Source organism: Peromyscus maniculatus, chromosome 9 (genome assembly GCF_049852395.1).
Source record: "Peromyscus maniculatus bairdii isolate BWxNUB_F1_BW_parent chromosome 9, HU_Pman_BW_mat_3.1, whole genome shotgun sequence".
Lineage (NCBI taxonomy): Eukaryota > Metazoa > Chordata > Mammalia > Rodentia > Cricetidae > Peromyscus > Peromyscus maniculatus.
In genome coordinates, this window is record NC_134860.1 from 76830562 (window position 1) to 76850727 (window position 20166).

General features: G+C 44.0%; 1 protein-coding gene across 3 annotated transcripts in view; it reads right to left on the reverse strand.

Annotated features, from left to right (window-relative positions):
* The window catches only part of Dgkh (diacylglycerol kinase eta), a 166553-nt gene that overhangs the window by 144206 nt on the left and 2181 nt on the right, over positions 1-20166 (reverse strand). For 2 of the 3 annotated variants that reach the window (XM_076545427.1, XM_076545425.1), the window contains exon 2: positions 14250-14444. In XM_076545427.1, coding sequence (XP_076401542.1) covers positions 14250-14444 — 195 coding nt within the window. Of the gene's footprint in view, positions 1-14249; positions 14445-15014; positions 15033-20166 lie in introns of those variants that run through there. The other variant, XM_076545426.1, reaches the window with a different exon arrangement.

Genomic DNA, 20166 nt, shown 5'->3' on the forward strand with positions numbered 1-20166 from the left:
ATACACAGTCTGGGGATTTCTCCCAGCAAAACCTATTATTAATGCATCTCTAAACTATATCTAAAATAATTGAAGCTATATAACTCCTTTTAATAGTCTTTCATTTTTCTTTTTTTAAAATTTGAATAGCTAATGTTTAATTCTTGTGCCTAATTCCACCTGTTTTCTTCCACTATTTCTCAGGCTCATAGTCATTCGTGTCCAGCCTAACTTCCAGAGCTCACTCTTGTGACCTCCCATTTGTGGGATCTTCCCTCCAGTCTCCTCATCACCTCTTGCCTGGCCATGCCTAGACAACCTACATGCCACCTGTCTACTACAGCTCTCCATTCACTCTGTCCCGGCCACTGATCAGGGTCCCATGCCAGGCTGACGGTGCCTACTTGACATTCTGGAACACTCCCCTCAACCTGGTCTTCACACTGCATTCCCCAGCCCTTGGCTTCCACTTTCCAAGTCAAGGATTCCCCACCCCACCCCCATCAACTAGCCTTTCCCACTCTCCAGATCTCCACTGGCATCTCTTCCACCTTGATTCTCAGTTAATAACTTAGCTTCCTATTTTAATGAGAAAAATCAAAACTATCCAAGGACTTCCGGAAGTATCCCTCCCCCATCTTCCTCACGCTGAGGCTAAGCTGATGGCGCCTAGGAAAGGCCATCCCAACCTTTTTGCAAGACTCTGTGTCTTCTCTCTTTGTCGAGGATACTCTTCCCATTCAACTGGATGGTCCCTCTTGGTTCACATAACTTTACTTCTGAAAAAAAAAAAGCCCAGGCGGTGGTGATGCACACCTTTAATCCTAGCACTCAGGAAGCAGAAGCAGATGGATTTCAGCAAGTTCCAGAACAGCCAGGGCTACACAGAGAGAAACTCTGTCGGGGGTTGGGGGACTGGAGGGGTGGGATGACCTGTTTTCAAACAGAAGAGGTGGTTCAGGAGTCAGGGCACTACTGTGGTTGCTGAGAAACCAAGTTCAGTTCACAGCACTCAAGTCAGGCAGCACACGACCACCTGTAACTCCAGTTCCTGGAGATCTGCACAAACACACACACACACACACACACACACACACACACACACACAAATTAAAAAGAAATCTTTATAAAATAAAATGGTCTCACTCAAATAAAGCCCTCCCTTGACTTCCAAATCCCTCTCCAACTATTGCTTCATTTCTGTCTTTGAGATTTTAAAGACTGACTTTATTTTCAAGATCAAACGTGCTAGCTTGGAACACCAACTACTCCTTCTACATAAACATAACAACTTGAACCTAAACCTAATGATGTGCTCCCACGGTGCTAAGCTGTCAAGGACAGTGTCTCCGAAGCCTGTCTGCTCAGCGCTACCCACTGACCTCCGACTTTTTCCCTGCTACTCAGCAACCCGCCCCCACACACAGTGCTCCAGGAACCCCAGCCGCACAGCCTGCTGGGTAGGGTCAGATGTGACCTCACAGCTTTTCTTTGCATCCTCGGTTCTTTCTGCTTGCTCTCTAAGTTCATAGAACTAAAAAGAAAAAGAAAAGAAAAATCCACATACATTATAGTAACACAGAATGATTCAGGGGTTCATGGGATCAATACTATTCTCACAATAATGCCAAAATGTATTCATCATAAAACTGTATTAACATGCTTTCAAACACTATTGTAGAAGGGTCTCACCTTTTTTTTTTTTTTTTTTTTTAATGAAAGCCATGAAGAACTGTCAGATTTTCCTCTGCACACTAACATACCATCCAGCCCATACCATTTTGACTGCACAGGAGTATGTGAATAAACCCAAGATAGCCTGAGTTCTGCAAGAGATCCCAGTTTAAAGAAAGGGTACTATCAAATTCCTGATACTTACTCAATCTTCAGAAACCGTCTGGAAGGTGGGAGTGGGGGTGCACGCCTGTAATCCCAGTACTTGTGGGGTGGGGGTGGAAAGGACCAGGGCTAAGAAGCCAAAAGAATAAGAACGACTTAGACCTTTGTGCCTAAAGTTACCCAAAACCAAAAGTACCCCGTTCAGATCCCCATGAAAGAGCTGTCACCAAGCTGAAGTTTAGGTTTGTATCTGGACCTTACAGGTGAGGGTGGTACCAGGATTTCTTCTGAGTTTGTCATGACACATTGATGAGAACATGTGCCTCGTGCCTCACCAGGGCTCTGGGAATGTCCGTGAGAACACATGAGCTGTCCTGCCCCCCCACCCTGAAAGACACCTTCTGGAAAGCTTTCATCCACTACACTTACTTGAGAGCAAATTGACTATTCTCTTTAACTCTGCCTACTTCACATATATTATCCACTAACCTTCCCCGTCTCACAACCATCCATCCATAGTTTACCAAAGCCTGACATAGAGTGTGCAATGTAAGAAAAATAAACGCACGCAGAAATAAGTCAGTGAGAGAGAGAGAGACCGCGGGCCATCTCAAGTGGACAGAATGACACAGACGCACGTTTACGAAACACCTGCCTTGCTCTGGAAACAAAGAAGAGTCTGACAGGACTTGCCAGAGGATGACAGGGGCAGAAACCCTGCCGGAACGGCCTCGGCACCCGGGTACCTATACAGCTCTCATCATTTCTCTGAGCTCTATGTGGATGGATTTCTCATCTATCTTTTCTCTTTTGTGCCCTAGAATTTCCTCTTACAAATCAATGTTTCAGCCTCTCTGTGAGCACGCACACAGACATAAAATTAAAAAGGCCATCCAATGCCCGAACACAGGGATGCACAGAGTTCCATCTAAGACCTCCTCAGGGTATCTGACTCTGTTCACTCACGTCTGACCTTCTACATGCTCCCCATATTGACCTCCTCCCCTGAACAGCCGCTGCTCCTCTTGTATAGAGGGCCCTTCTGAAGGGGGACACACACAGCGCTAGCGTAACCTTCCGGGAGAGACCGCCTCCTTTAACTCTGCCCACTACGCCCCACTACTACGGCACTTTTATCCTCTGTGGTCCTTCGCGTCTTCGCGTATGTCGTGCACTTTCCCCGTTTATAAGCTCATAAAGTCTCCCTGCACTGGTAGTGTCTATCTGGCTTCCTGCTCCATCCCTGGCACCTGCCTCAGCCCTGGAACTGCTGTATTTTTAGAATTCATGAACTGAGGTGTGACCAAGATTAAAAACAGAAGGCACACACAGGTGATGCACGGTGCAGAAAATGTTCTCAAGTGAATGTGGTGGCTCTTGCCTGTAATCCCAGCACTCTAGAGGCTGAGGTAAAATAGTCACCATTTCCAAACCGCCCTGGGTTAGCTTGAGTACGCGCGCGCGCGCGCGCGCGCACACACACACACACACACACACACACACACACACACACACACACACACTTTTATGCACTTATTGCACAGCCTATATGTTTGGGGGTTTTGTTGTTGTTTTAGGTATGGAGGGGTGTTGCTTGGGTTATTTTTGTATTTTTATGAGGAGATAGGGCCTTGTTATGTTCCTCATTCTGACCTAAAACCCCTGGTCTCATGCCATCTTCTTGTCTCACTTTTCTGAGTAGCTGAAACTGCAAACACACACCACTAAGTTTGGACATTTCAGAAAGATAAAGATACCTTTCTACCTAGCATTTTGTCCACAAAGCAGGGGACCTTTGGGTTTTATTTTGTTTTTTGGGATTCGGTCTCCCTGTGTGGCCCTGACTGTAGACCAGACTGACCTTGAACTCAGAGATCCACTTGGCTCTGCTTCCTGCATATTGGGCCTAAAGGCATGTGCCACCACGGGACCAGCCAACTGGCCTTATTTAACAGCTGGATTAAATTACCTAAATTTTCAAGTGAAAAAAACTGAATGTGACATTAAAATCAAACTGCTGGATTAATGGTAGAAGAAGACCTCCAAGCAGGTCTTCGGCCTTCTCCTCCTTATCCTTGAGCTCCAAGGACTACGGTTCAGGCACTCCGGTGGCTGGCATTCCGGCCCCAGAGCTCCTGGCTAGGAAGCATTGAGAGACAGCATACACTCATGAGGACCTGTGGTGGACTCCTGGCTTCTCTCTACCTCTCCTCCTTCCTCCTTTCTCCTTCATCCCATCATTGCCATTGATTAATATGTTAAACCTGTGATCCTCTCTCTCACCACGTTTCAGACTTCATGATACCTTGCTGCAAACAAATCCTGGTTTTTATTAATAAGCATGAGCAACCATTTTCAATGTAGATTTCAGATTTAAATATTTTTAGCTGAAATTTCCATGAATTCTGAATAAAATTAATAAAACTCATCGAATCATCTTGGCTGTTTTGTTTTGTTATTTTAATCCTCAGAAGCACTAATTGAGAAGAAAAGGTTTCTAGGTACCTAACTTTTTCAACAGGTTTTGAAAGAAAACTTAGTTTCACTTCTATAAGGTATGATGGTGTTTTTAAAAGGTCATGGTACAGCTTAAAAGAACCATACGAAGTAATTTTCCACTTGGCCTATTAAGACATATTTTTGGAAAAATATGAGTAAAATTTATTTATAACTAGGTAAGGAATGAAAAATGACAGGTTTTGGAGGCCAGTTTTCACCCCCTGACTATTTTATCTAGAAAAGAAAATGTACGGGAGTCTGTTCCTGAGCAGGCATGCCATTTTAACTTGGATTCTTAGTGCAAACTTCTACACCACTTTAAAATTCTGCAATATTCTAACATCTGACACATGTAGGAATAAGTCCCAACTCCACCGCACGTGACACAGTAGCAAAATGGACACCCAGGGGTCCAGTTTTAGAATGAGAATGTTTTCTGTTCTTTATCAAAAGACAAGATAGCATTCTGTAGCCCAACCAAGCTGGTCAGGAACTGGCAGCAATCCTCCAGTCTCCGCCTTCCAAGTGCTGGAATTATAGGCACGAGCCGTGATGCTCAGCTTTAAAGAATCAGTGACACCAATGATATCGTGGTAGTCTGGGAGTCCTGGTGCTCGGCTGACTCCCTGAGGTCAGACATTCTACGTCCACAAAGGATAAAGTTAATCACATTTTCTTGATATAAAATAAGACCTACAGTCTCCCAAACATCATCATAACCAAAGGCACGAAAGGGATTATTACTGCTTATGTTCATTAGAAAAGAAAAAGAAAGAAAGAAAAACAATACAGGCTGTAGACATGCTTCACAGTTAAGAGTGCATAGTGAAAAAAAAAAAAACCCAAAAAACAAAAAACGAAGTACCTAGTGCTCTTACAGAGGGACTGAGTTCAGCTCCTAACACCAACATTTGGTGGCTCACAACTTCCTGTAACTTCAACTCCAGGGGATCTGAGGCCTTCTTTTGGCCTCCTTGGGCATCTGTACTCAAATGCACATATCCAAACACAGACACACACGTATATACATAAATAAAAACACTTTTTAAAGCATCAATAGCTGGGCCAGGTCACTCACCCCTGTAATCTAACTACACGGGAGGCTGAAGCAGGAGGATTGCTGAAAGTTTAAGTTCCAGGTTGCCTGGGCTACAGAGTGGGACCCTGTCTCAAAAAGAAAAAAAGAAAAAACTTGTGTAAAATTGGGAAAAAAAAAAAAGAGTACATTTAATTCTAAATTAAAGCTGCGACCAATAATAACTACTGGCCATCTTAAGCCATATGACCGAATATAAATATGTCTCCAAATGGCTAAAAAGTCACAGAGTGAAACCACATTTGTCAAGGGCAACTGTAATGTACTAACACGTTATGGTTTTTTTCAAAGTCTATTCTTAGATGTAAAACAAACTCTCTTTAATTAAAACCTTCCCTTATGAACACAGTTCCTAAGTAAGTGAAGTGTAACAAATCCAATATCAGCTGCGCCAAAGGCAGCCCAGCACTTTCCTCGCCCTCCATCCTGCCCACCCTAACAGCAAACACACAACCTGCAACTAAGAGAAAGAGTTCTAAATTTAGATACGTTGAAGCAACATATCTTAAACTTTATGTAAAGGTTATTTGTGTCTTTTATCTTTAATAATGGGCTATCATGTTCTACTCGTAATCAAAATGGAAAGAGCGCTGTTATACTATATATTACTGTATCAGGAGTCAGAGTTTCCAGGCTATATTTAGTTCACATTAAAATGGAAGCAAAGACGCAAACCAAGCTAAAAATAAAATGTTCTACAAAGATGAGATTTTTTTTTTCAAATGGATTGAAATTTAGCTTTATTTGGTGCGTTAGATGCTGATATTTAGCAATGCTTTAATTCTGCATCGCTTTGGAAGCCAAGCACCACCATCTCCATCGTCTATGGCAGAGGCCAGCCTTCGACAGCAACAGCCCCAGGCCAGGCCATCCACCACATCCTGCTGCCACTTGATTTCACACCGCCAACAAGTGAGAAAGGCTTACATATTTAAACAGGTTGGTTTTGGGGTGTGTGTGTGTGTGTGTGTGTGTGTGTGTGTGTGTGTGTGTGTGTGTTAGGAGTATTTTTAAACCTGAAAACGTTAAATTTTCCAATTCCAGATCCTTACATGAAGTTTTATTGGAGTACAGACTCACTCACTCACTTCAGTACCGTCAACACCATTTCACACTTGAGTGGCAGAGTCCACTACTCGGCTGGGGTGGATTGATTGGCTTGTCTGTTGTCCTTTTTCTTCACTATGGTATTGCTGACAAAAATTGTAAGTTGATGCCTTCTGTGGAAGGGAAAGTCAGTTGAAGGGGGTGGCCCCTGGTAGGGTTAGCTTACTCCTATGGACGGCCCATCATATTTGAGTAAATGCGCAGCACAAACTAGACACAGGAGATTGTGGAGGAGGAGGGGGAGGTAGAGGTGGAAGGCGTGGAAAGATGAGGAGTACTGGATCTGGTGACAGATAAGGGAAAGGATGGAGTGAATATGATCAAAATGCACTGTATGAAATTCTCAAAGAACTAATAAAATATTATACTAAAACTATAAGATGATCATGGTAGCTCATGACTCTAACCCCAAACTACTCTGGAGGCTGAGACTGGAGACCGACAAGATGGAGATCAGCCTGGACAATTTAGGAAAACCCTATTGCCAACAAAACTTGAAAAAAAGCAAGGACCAGTAGCTATGAGCCTACCTCAGTGGGCAAGTAATTACCTAGTGTGCTGGCTAATTTTACGTCAGCCTGATGCACACTAGGGTCACTTTAGAGGAGGGAGCCCCAAATGAAAAAATGCCTCCATAAGAATGGGTCCTAGCCAGGCGGTGGTGGCATACGCCTTTAATTCCAGCACTCGGGAGGCAGAGGCAGGTGGATCTCTGTGAGTTCGAGGCCAGCCTGGGCTACCAAATGAGTCCCAGGAAAGGCGCAAAGCTACACAGAGAAACCCTGTCTCGAAAAACCAGAAAAAAAAAAATGGGTCCTAGACAAGCCTGTATAGCATTTTCTTAATTAGTGATTGATGTGGGAGGGCCTAGCCCATTGTGGGTGAAGCCATCCCTGGGCTGGTGGTCCTGGATTCTACAGGCTGAGCAAACCATGGAGAGCAAGTCAGTGCGCAGCACCCCTCCATGGCCTATGCATCGGCTTTTGCCTCCAGGTTCCTGCCCTGCTTGAGTTCCTGTCCTGACTTCCTTCAGTAATGGACTATGGATGTAGAAGCATAAGCCAGATAAACCTTTTCCTACCCAACTTGCTTTCAATCACAGTGTTTCATCACAGCAGTAGCAACACTAACTAGGATACCTAGCATGCTCAAGGCCCTAGGTTCAATCCCCAACACCACAAAAAAAGCATATATTTATGTTAAATGATATGATATGTCATATGCACAACAGAGTGAAATGATTGAATTAGGCTTCTTATCATAAACTCTGCATTTTTTTAGTGTGAACATTTAAACTTTCTCTAACTTATAGCAAATTTCAACAGATAACTGTTATTCACTATAATATAACAATATATAATGATAGTTACAATAGAACTTATTCTATGGTCCAGACCTTACCCAATCAGTCTGACTGAAATTTTGTACCCGCTGACCAATGTCACTCCAGCCTCTCCCACCCCCTCCCTGCTCCATCATTCTCAGAGCTGAGTAATTCTGAGGGAGTCCTAAGAGCCCAAAACTTAACTTTGATCGTTAGAACAGTAGGCAGAGTTCTGTCCCAGATGTTCACAATGCAGCTGTTCCTCTTTGCCTCCAACCTGTCTGTGGTACTCTTCCCACTTCTCTCTCTCTCTCTCTCCATCTTATTTGGGTCTTTACTTGATTCCAATGTTTCCACACAGAACAGGGGCTAAGGATTTTTAATGATATCCTCTGGTTTATTGTTTCTATTTTAAACACTGAAGAGAAACCACCATGACCTCCCAAGACACTGCCACTTGCAATTTGAGAAACAGTGAACAAGTGTCCCCTGGTCTCCTCCACCTAGAAATCATTGTTAAAATAATAATAATTTTTGGTGGTAGAGTGTTTTTTGTTTTTGAGACAGGGTTTCTCTGTGTAGCCCTGGCTGGCCTGGAACTCACTCAGACCAGGCTGGCCTCAAACTCACAGAGATCCACCTGCCTCTGCCTTCTAAGTACTTCGATTAAAGGCATGCACCACATCAGACAATAATGTTTTAACTGCAGAAATTATATCACATAAAGCAAAGCAAAAGAAAAATCCACATCACCTCACCATAAAGCCACCATAAAAAAAAAGTTTATTTGTGATAGCTTTCATGATAAATTAAAACCATGATACTCATCAGCTGACCGTATTCTGTACGGAGGTACTTTTTTGCCAAATTTAGAAAATAACTTATAGCCATTGGAATTAATATATGGATACATATAAATGTCAAACAAAATGAGAACCCAATTACCTAATCAGGAGGTATTTTTGACACACAAAGCTTCCTGACCTTGGCCGAGATAATTCAATGGCTGAAAGTCATTGGGACTGTTCTCATCCGTTGGCACCACTGAATGACAGTGGACCATGTTAGCCTGCAAGCTGAGCAAGCAACCTCTGACCATTGATGCGAAAATCCAAGGTTACTGCACTCCAACACCAACAAAAGGCCCACACGTTCTTCTTCATGGTCAAAAGCTAACTGCTCAGAGTTTATGTTAATGTCGTTTCAGACCGTCCCTTTGTGGGCTCCTACGAAATGCCTGTGAAATGCTCTACAGCACCAAGCCTAAATGGAGACTCACCCCACAGGGAACACTGGGGACGGGTAAAGAGGCAGCAGAAGGAACCAGAGAAGAACCGTACTGCTCCCATCCGCCTTTTTTTATCCCAACATCACTTTCACTCCTGCAGAGTTTTTTGCCCTGGGGAAATTAAGTTGGATACACAATTACCTGTTTAGCACATGGGAGCCTAAACTAACTATCTGAAGTCCTACTCAGCTGATGGGCGACAAGATCCAAGTGAAAATAACAAAGAGGACAAAAGATGTACTAAGAACCCCAGGAGGAAAATGGGAAACAAAAAGCGAACAAAAAACATACATCCAACAGGGGGAGGCGAGGAGGCCGCTAAGACAGAAGACCACTGTTAAACCACATTCACCTTTAAAGGACATTCTTACTCTTGGGCTGGGGCAGGGCAAACGGCTAGCATGTGAGGTTCTGGGTTCTATCTTCAGCGCCGCCCCCCTCTCTCCTCTCTCTCTCTCTCTCTCTCTCTCTCTCTCTCTCTCTCTCTCTCTCTCTCTCTCTCTCTCACACACACACACACACACACACACACACACACACACACACATCCTAGAGTCTTTATACCAAAAGTCAGCATATCTGCTACAAAAACAAAAAAAACTTAGATTAACATGCTGTCCCAAAACCACCCATTTGCCTTCCACAAAAAGCTGATTAATTACATGATCACAATGATCACATACCAACGCTAGGTTCAGCCAAATGAAACTTCCTACACTTTGCCAATTTTGAACTGCTGAGAGCATTTCATACAGCTCAACTGAACGACCTACCATCACTAAGAAGAATGAAGTAAATATGCAGAAGGCCATTGTAGAATAATCCCAGTAGCAGACTTTAGAAATAGGTATATATTTATATGTGCAGTATATACACTTATATACAATATACTTATATGTATGGATATCTATGTATATTAAAATAGTGATATTTGCTATGTATTTACTTTTTGAGAGAGGGTCTCACTATGCTACACAAGCCTTGATCTTGAGACAATCTTCACGCTTCAACTTCCCCAGTGCTGGGATTAAAGGTGTATGCCATGACAGTTAAAGAAATGTATACATGCATTACCATATTTATATACAGAATATATACTTATATATCCTTACATGTATGTTGTACATATATAATATGCAACACTTGTAAGTGTATAGAAATTTTCTGGAAGCATCCCAAGAAAATGTCACCTATGACTGCCTCTGAGAGAGAAACCAGAGGTAGATGATGAAATGGCATTTACTTCTCATGACTATGACCCCTTCACTGTATAGTCTCTTGTATTGTTAATATGTCTCCATCACTGTATCATCTCCCATCACTGTAGAGTCTCTTGTATTGTTAATATGTCTCGATCACTGTATAATCTCCCATCACTGTTGAGTCTCTTGTGTTGTTAATATGTCTCCATCACTGTAGAGTCTCTTGTATTGTTAATATGTCTCCATCACTGTATCATCTTCCATCACTGCTGAGTCTCTTGTATTGTTAATATGTCTCCATCACTGTAGAGTCTCCAATCACTGTAGAGTCTCTTGTATTGTTAATATGTCTCCATCACTGTATCATCTCCCATCACTGTTGAGTCTCTTGTATTGTTAATATGTCTCCATCACTGTATCGTCTTCCATCACTGTACAGTCTCTTGCACTGTTAGTATGTCTGACTAGATGCATGTATTGTTGTAGTTTGGAGACGGGGTCTTACAATGTAGGCCAAGCTACAGTCAAATTTACCTCTCTCTTGCCTCAGCCTCCTAAGTACTGTAATTAGCACACCCATTGCCAGCTTGTATGACTCTTTGAATTAAGGAATGTCTAGATACTTTTCAAATGTCTCAAGTAACTTAATGTCCATTTTAATAAGCAAATCATTTAAAATATTAAAAAGTATTTAGAATAAGGACACTTCAAATAAGGCTAATTACTTAAACTTCAGCCTTTTTTGTTTGTTAGATTTTTGAGACAGGGTCTCAGGTAGTCCGGGCCAGCCTGGAACTCCCTATGTAAATGAGGATGACCTTGAACTCCTGATCTCCCTGCCTCTACCTCTGGAGTGCTAGAATTACTGGTGTGTGCTAACACACCCTGTTTCTATGCAGTGCTGGGAATTGAACCCAGAGCTTTAAGCATGCTGTAGGCACTCTACCAGTGAGCTATTTCCCCAGCCCAAACTGCTGTTCCTCACCCTCAACTGCCTGCCAAACAGCCTCATGTCCCTGAGGATCTTAACGAGAACAGAGGTTCGTGTTAGCTGTGTCTCAGTGACAATATTCAGAGTACAAGTATTTAATAACTATGCAGTCATACATGGAAAGACATTTGTGTGCATGTACGCACATGTGAGGAGGTCAAGGTCAGATGTCTTCTTTAATCACTTTGCTCCTTAATTTTTGAGACCGGGCTGCTCCCCGAACCTGGAACTTGGTTGGCCTTGACTGGCTCGGCCAGTAAACCCCAAAGATCCTGCTGCTGTCTGTGCCTCTCCAGCACCTGGCTTTTTCAAACATGGTGTAGAGGTCTACATGAGAACATCCCCCAGTCTGCCGAACTTAAACACTCGGTCCAGTCCAAGGTTTTGTTTGAAGAGGTTTCGGAGGTTTGGCCTTTCTGGAGGAAGTACGTCACTGGGGGCAGGGTTTGGTTTAAAGCTTCACATCACTTCCACTTCGCTCTCTCCGCTTCATGCTTTCACTTCAACGTGTAACTGACTCCTGTTTCTGCTGTCATACCTGTCCCTGGCTGCCTTGCCTCCCCACCACGATCATCTCTTACACCTCTGGAACTAAAAGCCCAAAAGAGCGAGCTTCTGTAAGCTGTCTTGGTCACAGTATTTTATCAGAGCAGCAGAGCGGTAACAAAGACACCAGGGTAGTGGGGATCCCACTCAGGTCCTCTGCTTCTACAACAAGCACTTCACAGACTGAGCCGCCTCCCAGCCCTGAAATATCTTCATCTTCTATGAACAACAAACTCAATCCACTTTAGGCCATGTCTACCTACACATAAACACTCAACCAGGAGCATACTGACACATCCCCATGTAAGCATGGCTATGTGTATAAGGGTGAGAACTAAAGGCACTATTAGTCACCCTTACCCATCATACTTAGTGTTTTTTATGCACATTCAAGACATACGAGCAAGAACTGTGAGTACTGTCTCAAGAACAGCTAAGCTTTGAGCTAGATCTGGGGCCCGAACCTCTCCTCCAGCCTCTCCCATCTCACACCCCTGTGGAGAAGATGAGGAAATATCTACATTTTTCTAAGGCTGCCTGTCTTCCTGGCTGGGTAATACCCATGGTTCCCTTTAGTCAATTCTACTTGTACTAAGTCCCCCACTGACCTCAAATCCTCCCTCAGAAGCAGTGTAAGTGATAATAAGAGCCACAGTAAAGAGGTTTACAGCGCACGGTCCGGTCTGGTTTGCAGGTGTGGGGTGTGAGGCAGAGACCCACTAGTGTTGTGAACTTAACGCTCTGGCCTCAGATGTCGGCATCCGAAAATGTTTTATATGAATATTAACGTATGAGCAAGTATAAAATGCAGATTTTTCTGATATTCTATTATGAATGAATATCAGAGGCAGTATTCCAAAGCTTGATAATTAGCGATAATTATGGCAGATATTTATCAAAAAGTCAAACAGAAAACAAAAAATTAATATGCTTTTTACATTTATTTTATTCTTCCTAAAAATTCTTTACCCCAAAATTAAACCATACACTCTTAGCTATGATTTCAAGTTCATTAAACCTACAAATTTTAGTAGTACTTCCCAACAAGTTGTTCAACTTTACTTACTCAGCTCAACTTATAACCATCCCTAAATTTTCTTTCCAATGGCATAAACCTTACTAGTCAAGCTTGATATCAAAATGCATGAAATCTGGACCATTTCAGAAAAGTATATGATGTGCCATTTTTAAACCTGCCATTTTTCTCATTAACCCAGTTACATGGGTCTTTTTTTAAAATTAAGATTTCAAATGTTAAAATCGTTGTTAGTAAAGTCTCTATATTGGTCAGCTTTAATCTTTGAAAAATACTCTAAATTCTAAACTATAGCAAATGCTGTAAAACTCAAAAACTATCTCTATTAAAAGCAGTTCCAAGATGTGTGAACAAACCGAAAAAACAAACGGGGCGGACGCAACCCTTGACTCTTTAGTAACTGTATCTTTACAGCCACTGCACATCCTTAATTTTAGAAATCAGCTGACATTAAAACAAACACTAATCCACAGGCAAACAGTAAAACTGCTTCCATGTAAGACTCCCATAAGCCTTGGGAAGCCAATTTTCATGAAAATAACTGCAGAAAGAATTAACTTTTACAAATATATTACTAAAGGGAGCATCCAATGATTTCATCGGCTCCCTACTCAAATTCCTCTGCTAAGTCCCCCATAGACAACAGCCTAGGCGTGAAGACTTTGAAACTAAGATAAAATTTAGAATACACAAATCCGTTAATACTCAGTAGCCCCTGCCTTATGCATGTTCATCGTCAAATAAAAGTTCAACTTTGAGATGGTCAACACAACTCCACAAAAGCACCACACACATAACCAGAAGAGAGAACTTGCGATGAACCACCATGAATGGGCAATCTGAGTTCTGCACTGTGTGGGAACCTGCCACACAGAAGCCTAGCCAACCTGCATGCACAGCACACCAGAGAAACTGACTGGAGTCATCTCCTATCCATCTTCTTAAGTGGCGCCCAGAAAGGAGCAAGCAGCCTGCCGTGTGTAGGAATGCAAGGTGGCAGGCGCAATACAGGTTCCGCGAGTCTTCCAATGCAAGCAGCTCGGAGGGTGGAAAATCAAACTCGCTTTAAGTTTCCTAAGTGGGAAGTCGCAGCGGGGCTTCAACTTTCTCCCATGCTCCCGCCAAGCCACTGGCTCAGACTGCTAGCCCAGCATTCTGGAACACACCCTGGAAGTCTCCAAACCCTAGGCAGGAATCCCGGGCGCCAGGTCCCGCCCTTGAGCGAAGCCCCGCCCCAAACAGGCCGCGCCCCCGCGCCCCTCCTCCGGATCCCGGTTCCCGGGATCTCCCTGCGTGTTCCCTCCACCCACAGCTCTCCTGCAGGCCCCCAACCTAGCCTTACCTTGGTCCGGATCTGCCCAGAGGTGGACACTTTGCGGATCAGCTTCTGGGGTCCCTCCTGCTCCGCTTCACTGTCGGACGAATCCTCTCCCGGTCCCGCAGCGGTGGGGGAAACCGCGCCGGCTCCAGCGGCCGCTCCTGCCGCGACTCCCGGAGGGTGGTGCTGGCTGCCCGCCCCAGCCATCCTCTCTGGTTCCTGCAGGGGATACAACAGTGCCCCGAGGGGCTGTGGTCAGCTGCTGGGCTCTGCCCGAGCGTCCAAGCCCCGCGCCTAGCTGGCGCCATCTTCCGCGGTCCTGGCCGCACGGCTCAGGGGACCGGTGACCGCACGGCGCCCCTGTGGGGACCGCCGGTTCCTCTGCGCGCTTCACGCCTGCGCACCCAGACTTGGGATGTTCTAGGATTGCTGACCCAGGATACGACCAGCACCGGATGGAGGTCTCAATAAGGCTCGGACAACCTTCCTCTTACTCCTTCTAGGGTCTGGGGGCCTAGAAGGAATAGAGGGCAGAATTGGGCAGGAGCGCACCAGCAGGTCGGGCAGGGGCGATGCTCTTCCCCTGGTTCTAGACAGCAGGACTGAGGGGAAGGCTCCTGCGGAAAAAAAGGAACATGGAGCTTCTCCTACGCCCTGGGGTGCACTCCTGGACCCCGAAACTCCACACACTCGGGCCTCGTGGCACTGTCCCAGCTAAGTAAAAGTTTCCTCTGCCTGGGATATGGACTGGATCTCCGGGGACCCTCAGCACCACTCCGAGGACCTTACCTCTCCCGCCTCTGCCAGGGAGTTCGGGTCCTTTCGGCCTCCTCTACGGTGATGTTTAGTTTTGGGCCCACCCCCATCCGGCGCACACGGAAGAGAAGAGCATTTTCCGGGAGGTTCAGCTCCGCTCTGGGAACTTTTCGTTCAGAAAGAGCGATTCCCTTTGGCTAACAGGAAGCTGGGAAGGGCGTGGAGAAAGCGCAGAAACAAGAGAGGACACGCAGCCCAGGACGGCAATATGCTGAAATAAATGTCTAAGCTCAAGCGCTCATCCTGAATGCCTGGAGGAATGCATTCAGCCACGTGAACAATGTACTAACCAAAGAATATATATACATTCACATGAGAGAAAAAGCGCCACTCACTCCCTAGCCCGGACTAGAGCCCGAGGAAAGGGGATCCACAGGCTGTCGCTTCAGCTCTGGAGGCGTCCCTAGCCAGCTGCACGGGCAAGAGCAACCTCGCTGCACTGAATGCACACTCAACCTCAGAAGTCCTGTACTGGTGGGGAAGGCTGAGGGAGACGATACTAAAATGACAAGTTTCCTGCTGTCAACCAAAGAACTTCACACTGTTGTCAGCTCTGTTTTTTCAATTAAGTAAGAAGTCCCTAGCCTACCCTAGGGGCTCTCCTTGATAAGAGCAATCTTTTTAGCCCTTGCCCTTTGGGTTCCTTTCCTATTTGTCAGTTGGCCAGGACCTTGAAAGTTCCTTGAAACTAAATTTCTGGGTTGTTATTTTCCTCTAGGTGCACCCTTAAGCCCAGCAATTACTCGGTTCTGTGTTAGAGCTGCGAGCTTTAAGGCATTTTAACTGTACTAAAAATGGGAAATGCGTTTCAATCCTTCAGCGTAAGAGAGTGCTGCCATGTTACGGGAATACAAAGACAACCTCTCACGCTTCAGTTATTTCCTTTAGTAAAGGAAGGAGTGGAGTGAAATGGACTTCAAGAGTTCTTATGGCCCGATAATATGAAATTCTGTATCTACAAGAACATACTGCTGGGAAGCCGTTAAGAGACAATAACATTAAATAATGGCCTTGGCTGGGGGCTATAAATCAGTTCTTGCCCAGTGTACAGAGGCCCATCACAGCCAAAAACAAAATAATGCCCTTTTAATGACCTTTATGCTGGTCTGGCTATTGGATCACAGATAAGTCTAGTGATCTGGCAACACACAGACCCTTAGTAAAGGGGTCTTTACATAGTTCAGACTTTCCTTTTTAACGTAAAAGACACCGAGGTCACAAGCTGGGACCAAAGTAAAAAAACACGTGATTACGATTCTAATGTTCTCTTCACCACACTATATATAGCTAAAGGTCAGTTTGGCCGTTATCACACACTTCAATCTACACATTAAGCTTTCAAGTTTTATATAGCAACATTTTCCAGAATCCAAGCAAGGGTGATTGAACTGAAAGGTGGTCTAACGCCCATGCCTAGTTTGTGATCCTTGGAAGAAGATGGATTACATTTCTCACTCTTTGAAAGGATGCTGATTGCTTAAAGATAGTTTAAAACAGCGTCCTGTCCAGGAGCTAGGCAATTAATTCCTCAAAGTCCGGGTATTTGTTACTTAAAAGAACTTAGCCTTGCAGCCAGCTCTTTCTCAATAGAGAGTTCAACAGCAAGTTTCTAAAGCTTGTAATGGTGACATGACGGCAAAGCCAGTCCAAGCCTCCTCAGCTCAGTAAATGACGGCAGCGCCACATCTGCAGCTGTGGAGGAGACACAGCTGAGGGTTGAAAACACTGTAGGCAAAGGAAGAAATGCTGCCTCATTTCCCACAAAAGGCAGCTCAGGAAAACCCCGTCGGAGAACCATCTCTTCTGAGAACCTTTCAAAGAATCCCCAACTTAAAATAACAGCTGACCTACTAACTGCTTCTCTGATCCTGGGGGTAAATGTCCAAAATGGATATCTAATCCAGTTGGAATGCACATCACCTTTCCTTTGTTTATTTTATTTTATTTTATTTTATTTTATTTTATTTTATTTTATTTTATTTTATTTTATTTTATTTTATTTTATTTTGAGATAGCCTCACAGCACACCTCAGGCTGGCCTGGAGCTCATTCCATAGCCCAATCTGACTTTGAATTCATGGCAGTTCTGCTGCATCAGCCTCTATATCTCAAAATGGCTATTGAAATTTCAAATATGTAGCATGTTGCCTTATTCGATTTATAAAAAGTTCCTTGACTGTTTCTTTAGTGTTTTAGATTTTTTTTAATAATTTCTTCAATGCTGCTTATGTATTTCTTTTTATTACTGTTACTTGAGATCTATGCTAGGTGGTGGTGGCGCACACCTTTAATCCCAGCACTCAGGAGGCAGAGGCAGGTGGATCTCTGTGAGTTCAAGGCCAGCCTGGTCTTCATAGTGAGTTCCAGGACAGCCAGGGCTACACAGTGAAACTCTGGGGCGGCTGGGGGTAGAGGGTGGGGGTGTTCCTTGTAGAACATATCACCAAAACTGTTTAAAACTCGAATATGGGAGGTTGAGGCAGGAGGGCTACCAAGAGTGTGAAGCCAGCCTGGGGTACATTGAGTTAACAGGCCACCCCCAAGCAAGACAGCAGGATCTTGTCTCCAAAGAACAGCATCAACAAAAATTCTACAGATGTTACAGTCAGAATTAAATGCAAACAAGTTAAGCTGACCAATAAATGGTTTTTGACTTACTAACGTGTCATACTCCATTAGGAAAAAAAAAAGTACTGAAGAGATGTAAGTCAACACCAGACATGTGGATTAAAACTTTATGAACACTATGTTGCTATTTACAGAGGTATTTTAAATCAATCAACTACTAACAACAAGGCGATTGATAGTCACTTGAAGTGTTTAGCCCCGAGTTCTATGGTTTTACATTCAAATTTTGATATAATGTGATGAGGGTTACATGTCATACGCTGAAAATCACAAGTAGGTACTTTAGGAAGCATGTTCTAGAACTCATGTTCCTGTTCAGCACAGAATCAAGAGACTGCAGACTGAACGAGCACAGGCCTGGGAGGCCGCCGCCGTGACTGCAGTGTGGAACCATTTCCATAATACACTGCTTGTTCCGTATTCGGAAGCTAACACTCGGAAGGTCTACCCTGTTGAAACTTTCTTAGCTGTTATCCAGATAACAAAACATTCCAAGAGCAATGGTGCTGTAAATTACAGGAACATACTGTGGTCCTGGCGCACACGGCAAAGCCTCTCATCATCCTGGCATAAAGAGCAACTGTGCAACCTCTTGTCTGCATTTGGGTCTTGTTGCTTTGAAACCTTTCCCTTTCCTCGTGCCCATTTATCCTGGATTATTAACTGGTATAACGTTAACTAGTAACACTAACTGGTACAAAACCACTTGGAAATAGAAACCAACTTTAGAGAAAGAAGCATATTTAAGCTTCCCACAACTAAAAAAGGTATTTTGTAAATACCCCTGCATTTTTGTTTGTTTGCTTGTTTTTTCGAGACAGGCTTTCTCCATGTAGTTTTGGTGCCTGTCCTGGATCTCGCTCTGTAGACCAGGCTGACCTCGAACTCACAGAGATCCACCTGGCTCTGCCTCCCGAGTGCTGGGATTAAAGGTGTGTGGTGGCGCCACAGCCGCAGCCTCAGCCGCCACCACCACCCGGCTATCCCCCCACATTTTTAAACTGAACTAGAACTCTAACCACCTATCTTCTACCCACTCCCACTCCAGATTAGAGACAGCTTTGCTAAACATCTTCCTACCCACTCATTCCCAACAGCAAAATACTTTGATTCTGTTTATTTGTTTATTTTAGTGAGAGAAACCCAGGGCACTGCATAGACACGTGCTCTATCAGGAACCTACATCTCAGCCTCCAATTACTTTCTCTAATTGGTTTTTTTGTTTTTTGTTTGTTTGTTTGTTTTTGATACAGCGTCTCAATATGTAGCCCGTGCTGGCCCCAACTCTGAGCCTTCCTTCCTCAGCTGATTGGCTGTGATTACAGATGTGCAGTACCACACCCAATTCCCCCAATACTTTTTTTATTTGAAATTTAACTGATGCCTCTATTTCCACTAACACTTGACTATATTCCAAAGCTAGCATCAAAGAAAACAGAAACTTAAATGATAGCCTGTATCTTCAAGTTCAATACTTAGCCAGAACAATGCTAAATGAAGCTAATAATGTATCCAAATATTCTGAGTTAGCTAAATAACTTAATTTCACCCTGTCACAGAGAGAATGTCATGAAGTCCCAGAAACTCCCTTAGCACCAGACATTGGTACACTTTGGCCAAGAAGTACTGTTTCTTTTCAGGTAGCCATATAATCTCCAAGGAATCCTTTGCTTTTCTGTCTGAATAATAGAAACCATACCATCATGGTTTAGGCTCCATCAGAAAAAAAAAAAAGAGAAGGGGGGGCCGGGGAGTGAACAAATTCTCACATGCATGCTGTTACATGCCATAATAATACAGCAATCCCACTTATTCAACACGGGTCTTTTTCATAAATGTAAACTTGCAAGCCTGTATGGTAAAGTATTAAAATGCCTATATTTAAATTTTTTTAAAAAGGTGTTTAAAGAACTCAGCATTGGAATCCAAGTGAAAACAGGTTTGTTTTCTTTGCTGTTGTTTCATTCTGTTTTAAGAGAGGCTGGATTTATTTTGGCTCAGAGGATAAATGTATCTTGGTGGGGATGGCCTGGCAGCTGGGGCTCCACCTGTGGTAGCCAGAGCATGCACCAGCTGCTTGCTCTGCGGTACCTACAGGAAGCACTGGGGGAGGCAGGTATCCTCAACCTGAGAGTCCCTGAGCGCGCGCGTGCACGCACACACACACACACACACACAGACTGGATCTAAGGAAACCTGTGACTCCACTAAGTGTGTGTGTGTGTGTGTGTGTGTGTGTGTGTGTGTGTGTGTGTGTAAGACACTGGTTCCTCAGGCCTACCAAGGCTAGAGTAGTTAGTTTTCTAAGTATACGGTGTGCTGCTTGACTGTATGTCATATAGGTTCATTCTGAAGGAAGCCAGAATTCCCTTCATTCCGATTCTTGAGATCACTGAGCCAAACAAAGTTAAAGAACATGATTTTTGAGAATTCCATGATGCCTGGAATCCTAGTACTCTGCTGAGGCAAGGGCGTGGGAGGGAGTCCCAGGCCTGCC